At 40.4% G+C, this 5,699-nt stretch overlaps 1 protein-coding gene across 1 annotated transcript; it reads right to left on the bottom strand.

Moving 5' to 3' along the window:
• Positions 1–3,436: 3,436 nt before the first annotated feature.
• On the bottom strand, positions 3,437–5,306 carry LOC112085167 (uncharacterized protein DDB_G0284459-like). Its single transcript, XM_024154202.1, has 3 exons — positions 4,644–5,306; positions 3,606–4,144; positions 3,437–3,530 (listed from the first exon to the last, which is right to left on the bottom strand). The coding sequence occupies exons 1-3, from the start codon at positions 5,304–5,306 to the stop codon at positions 3,437–3,439; spliced, it is 1,296 nt and encodes a 431-aa protein (XP_024009970.1).
• Positions 5,307–5,699: the final 393 nt, after the last annotated feature.

The following is a 5,699-nucleotide window of genomic DNA, read 5'->3' as shown; positions in this document are numbered from 1 at the left end:
GCCTACGATTAATGGTAGTAAGTCTACCATAGCGAATACGTAATACATATGGTACATAAGTCTACCATATGTGAAACATAAGTCTACCATATATGGTACATAAGTTACCACTAAAGACCTTACATAAGTCCACCATACATAACAACACATAACTATATCTCTTCTACTTGAAGAAATATGAAATCGCAGCGAAGACAACAAGCACGGCAAGAGTCAAATACCCTCCACCCTGGTTGCCGTATAGCTCCTTCAGGCGACCCACTTCTGTTTCAAGCTGGCTTACCTTGTCCATCACTTGTCCCATGTCGTGTATCTCGCCATTGGGGGCCATCCACGTTTGCATATGTTCCAATCGAGCCTCTAAACGAGGATCAAAAGCTTGGAGTCTGGCAACCCTTTCGAGCTTCTCGCTCTGCACCTCAAGTTTTCCCTTCATGATGTCGCATTCCTCTGTAATAGCCTCGTCCCACCATTTCCAGATATGGGCTCGATTCTCCTACACAGAATAAAGTAAAGATATAAAGAAACAATCAACCAAAACAATCAACACAAACTACTCATCTTACCTCCTTGTACCAGTCTGGACATGTGTAGTACTTTCGTCCCGGTGTCCCCGTCCGAACACATGATGCTTCAAAGATGGGCGCCTTTCCACAAACAAAACATCGCCGGGGAATTCCATAATTTGCGTCAGCGTAAGCCCAACTCATGTCCATTTCAGGCCCCTCCGACGAACTCTCACTGTAGCTTATCGGCATTGGTGCTATTTACCAGAAATTATGGAAACAGGTATATGAAATAACAAAGGAACTTGGCAGATAAGTCTATCAAATGAATTTTATTTGAGACAAGTCAACCACATATTACCTAAACCAGACAAGTCTATCATATGTATTATTTACCAGACAAGTCGATCAAATAAAGTATATGTGAGACAAGTCTATCAAATGTCAAATAGTACGAAGAAGCTACAGTGTTTACGAAGAAAAAATAACATCGGAATTTGTTTTGTCCTCACCGATATGCACACCGGAAAAGTAAGCTACGACCATTACAAACTAGTATGGTGAATCCGGTCATGTTGAGTACTAGATAAGTCAGAAATTGTAAAACTCTACAGTAAACCCTAATATAATGAGGAAAAGGCGAAAAATTCTGACGAATAAAGGAAACGCAAACTCACCGGACGTAACAGTAGTCGTGGAGGAAAGGGAAATCAACTTTCGGGAACGTGTTCAAAGAAAACGCCGGAAATATAAGAGAGAAGACTTAATCGCCGATTAGTCGCCCTTTGGAAAAACTAAGGATATGGTTTTTTTTCGGGGAGAGAGAAAGTAATGTTAGGGAAAAGAGACATATGTATTAGTAGTAAAACAAATAGTTCACATCAAGTCTACCATATAAAAATAATAAATCTACTATACAAAAATAATAAGTCTACTATTCAATAATAATAAGTCTACCATACTCAAGTACGAATCCCAATAAACGGGTGTTTAAGTCTACCATTCAATGCAAACGGTTATGATATGTTTATAACCATTTTTTCCGACCGTTGTAACGGTTGGGATCTGTGGTTTCCGGCTATAAATACAACTTCCAGTCAAAGTTCCTTCTCATGCCAGAGGTTTAATATGACCAATCCAATGAACATCAACTCTCTCCCATCAGATATTTTGTACGAGATCCTTCTGAAAACTTATTCTAATTCGTATGCCGATCTCTGTCGAGCAAAAGTTTCATCCAAAACGCTAAACGACATTAACAATGAAGAGGGATTTTTGAGAACGGTTGATTTACTATCATTTATCACACCATGGGTTTGGGATCAACAGGGGAGGGTTGGTGTATTCTTTACACGCTGATTGGAGGCCGGAAATTTGTCTGCGCAATTCCGTAGAGGTTTATCATATATATTCTACGAAGAAGATAGCCTACAGGCAGGGTTGGATTTAATTAGGCTGGCATCAAACGGTGGATTACTCATGGTCAGGTACTGCAACACTATGTTCAAACTAACCATGGATGGGAGCTAGGAAATTTTCAATGCCATCCACGATCTTTCACGGGAAGAAGCAACAAAGATTAGAAGGAATATGCAAGACGTCGTCGTCTGTCTAGTCAACTTTACGAAGCCGGAAGAACTCGCGAAATGGTGGGCCAGGTTTATTTGAAATCTTCCTCTAGGAAGTGTGTTTGTCTCAAGTTGCTATGGGAGATAAAATTCTGGTGGACACATTTGGTGACCAACTTTGCGAATCCTGCTTCTGGAAATTGGAGTGTGCCATATTCTGGGATACAATACCATCATTTGCCATGGTATGGCCTCGATAATTCGCTTCCTTATTATATTAAGAACTCTATCATTCAGTCGTAATGTAATAAACAAATCTATCTTGAGTAGAAAGAACTATATCAATATCAAATAACTCTACCATGAGAAAGATTTTATTTAAACAAATCTAACACAAGTATAAAACTACACTATTAATTTCAAATAAGTCTATCTTTCAAATTAAACATGAATTTCGTCCATGCGAACAATCTAACAACGTATCAAGACGAACATCAACAATACAGCCAAAAATATAGTTCTGTCAATAAAAAATAACATCAACTAAGCTGAAGTGTCTCCCTAAACCATTGAGCCGGTAATTCATCCTTCATCTCAGCAGCATATTTCAGTCGAAGCCCTGCAACTGTCTCATCATTAAGAGTATCCATGGGACATCCAAGAGCCAAACATTCGATAATCTTCAAGGTAAAGACCCCAAAATCGTCAGTTTGTACGTTTTGAGGAACGTTCTTCATAATGAAGGTGTGAAAGGTTTGGTCGTGTGTCCATTCCCCGGAAAACAATTGACAAAGCAACAGTGGAATCATCCTCGCGTATGCCCTCACTTCCTGTTTCAGTTTTCTATCCGGATATGCTGTTGAAATGCAGTCATATATGTGTACCCTTTTCTTTGGAAGGTGTACCTCAACGGCAATCCAATGCTTACTTCCGATATTGTGACATATGTACAACAGATCCACATCCTTGAACCATATCTTCTTAGTGACTGCAAAGTCAGGAGATCTACCGTACGCGACGTCAATGTAACCACTCCGGAATGCCCATTATTCGGATTGGGTAAGAAGTCTCGCTGAAATTCTACAAGCCACTGGCCGGTGAAGAGCGGGTCTAAGAAAGCCACCCTACCATCTCTTTGGAAGGGACACAGGTCTCTCAAATATCTTTGCCGGAACATATGCATCTCCGCTGTCATATGCTGGAAAAATAAATCTACCATTCATTATCGTAAATCTACCATTCATTATCTTAAATCAACAAAAACAAAAATAAATCTACCATTCATTAAGTCTATCAATAAAACGTTTACCTTTTTGGAAACAAATAAATCTACCAATGTGAAAAAGTTACTTGATCGCCCAACTAGCTATATTCCAAAATAGGCCAGTCGGCTTTAGCAGTCATCATTTGAAGGAAGAACTCTATTATTGGGTCAGTGTCACCAACAGCATTATCCCTGCAACAATGACAAGCTTATAAACAAGTCTACCATATGGAGGTTATATTGAAATCAAAAGGAAAGGATACTTACAGTTCTGGAGTTATAAAGTCTAACAAAGCTGAATATTTACTTCGCTCAACTTCTTGGAACAGATCGTATTGTCCTTCTCCAGCAAAAACACCAAACATTATGCGTTTCACCGCAGAACTGCCAACAAAAGGAGACCTTTGGCTGGGAGCAAGATTGCGTGCCTTTCTTAGTCCATGGGCATTCTCCTCGTAGACATCATCCTTGCTTACAAACTCTACCACCTTGTTTAAATTAGCCTTAAATGCTTTATGCATAGCATTTTCCACCGGGTCTGACAGAGATGAAAAAGAAGATGAAGGCTGAAGTGGATCTCGTGAAGGCGGATCCACCAGTTTTCTTGGCTTTTGGGGAGGGAGTGTAGGCTTTCGTGGTTGCTTCGGAGGAGGAGGAGGTATTTCGACACACTCTTTGTTGTTCCCAGTCGTTCGGCTTTTAAGATGTGGTTTGGTCTTCGAATTGGACGTCGGGGTTTGAGTTCTAACCACCCTAGCAACTGTAACAGCTGGGTCGTAGGTCGCGTCTTGCTCCACCATCCATGACTGCCAAAAAAAAAAATCAACCATTAAGAATATAAGTCTACCACAACTATAAACAAAGTCTACCATTAAAATTGAAACAAGTCTACCATAACTTATACGTCTATCAATAAAAATAAAACAAGTTTACCAGATCTTACAAGTCCACCATTACGTAGAAAACAACTCTACCATAACTTATACAAAAAACTGTAAGATGAACAAGTCTACCTAAGATAATAAAATAAGTCTATCACGAGGTAAATGCGAACACGTAAGACTACCCACACATAAATAAGTCTATCTACCTGATGAATTATACATACAAAATAAAACAACTCTACCAAATATATTTATTAATTGTCTACCAAACATATATTTGTATTGCTACAGAGTTGCCAAATCCATGTCTTTTGTAAACCCCATGATTTTAGTTTTGAAAGAAAACATAGTCATTTCCCCCTTCTCCAATCCAAGTTACTTTCCTCAGTTCCTTGGATTAGAAAAGAGCCTTGCGGATTACCGGATCTTTGTCACCGGAACCGTTTTTGGTTTTAGGAGGAGGTTTTGGTTTTGCAGGTGCTTTCGCTGTTGGGGTTGCATTTTTGATTGCAGATCCTACGGAATCTGCTTTCTCCTCGGCCCTTACTCCCTCCGCCTGCGGCACCTTTTTAGCCTCCTCGAGCTTAGTCATCCTAGCTTCCAATCCACTCATTCGGGCTGTAACATTGGTGTCCATTTTTCCCACTTGAGATGCCAACGCTAGAAGAATTTGTTTCATCTCCACATCACTGTCCTCGACGATAAATAACTTCTTCTCATTCATTTTCTTCTTATTATTCAGGTCTCTCTCTTTCCTCAAGATTTCTGCAAGAGGGGTGTCGGAATCCGCATCTCGCTCTTCACCACCAACCATATTGTTATCATCCTCAACCTCTGTTGCCGGTTTCTTATTCTTCTTCTTCTTCTTCTTCTTCTTCTTCTTCTTGCTCTTTTTCCTCTCACCTTCGCTCTCCTCTCCACTTTCATCAGTAATTTCCTTCGCCTTCTTCTTCTTCTCCTTGCTCTTTTTCCTCTCACCTTCGCTCTCCTCTGCACTTTCATCAGTCATGTCCTTGGCCTTCTTCTTGTTCTCCTTGCTCTTTTTCCACTCACCTTCGCTCTCCTCTGCACTCTCATCCGTCATTTCCTTGCATTCTTCTTGTTGTTCTTCTTTTCCTTCTTATCACCGTCGCTGTCTTCTTCACGTTCTTTGCTCTTACCCTTTTTTCACCTTCTTAACTTTCTTTCCCACATCGCTATCCGCCTCACTCTCGTTACTCATTCTCTTTTTCGTCTTCTTGTCCTCAGTTCCTTTCCTCTTCTGGTTTTTCCCCTTTTGCTCAGATGGTGTGCTAGGCTCTGGAACAAAATCATCCTCACCCCAAAACGACTCATTAAGGGTTCCAACAAGAATATCTTGGATCATGTTGTGAAGCTTCTTGTCAACATTTGGATCTGTGTCTTCATTTGGGCAAACCGGGTAAATCTCCTCCAGGGGGGGTCTCACCAGTAAATGGATCACCCAAACCTACATTAG

This window comes from Eutrema salsugineum, unplaced genomic scaffold (assembly GCF_000478725.1).
Source record: "Eutrema salsugineum unplaced genomic scaffold, Eutsalg1_0 scaffold_3, whole genome shotgun sequence".
NCBI lineage: Eukaryota > Viridiplantae > Streptophyta > Magnoliopsida > Brassicales > Brassicaceae > Eutrema > Eutrema salsugineum.
Note: the sequence above shows the minus strand (reverse complement) of the source record. Positions and strands in the feature narration are given on the sequence as shown.

What these genes read in the sequence shown, in the direction of transcription:
- LOC112085167 (XM_024154202.1), bottom strand. Translation starts at nt 5,306, where the DNA reads ATGACGGATGAGAGTGCAGAGGAGAGCGAAGGTGAGTGGAAAAAGAGC. An exon ending in GTTCCGGTGACAAAGATCCG is followed by an intron (nt 4,145 to 4,643) that starts GTAATCCGCAAG and finishes TTTTTTTGGCAG; the next exon opens with TCATGGATGGTGGAGCAAGA. An exon ending in GACTTTATAACTCCAGAACT is followed by an intron (nt 3,531 to 3,605) that starts GTAAGTATCCTT and finishes TCATTGTTGCAG; the next exon opens with GGATAATGCTGTTGGTGACA.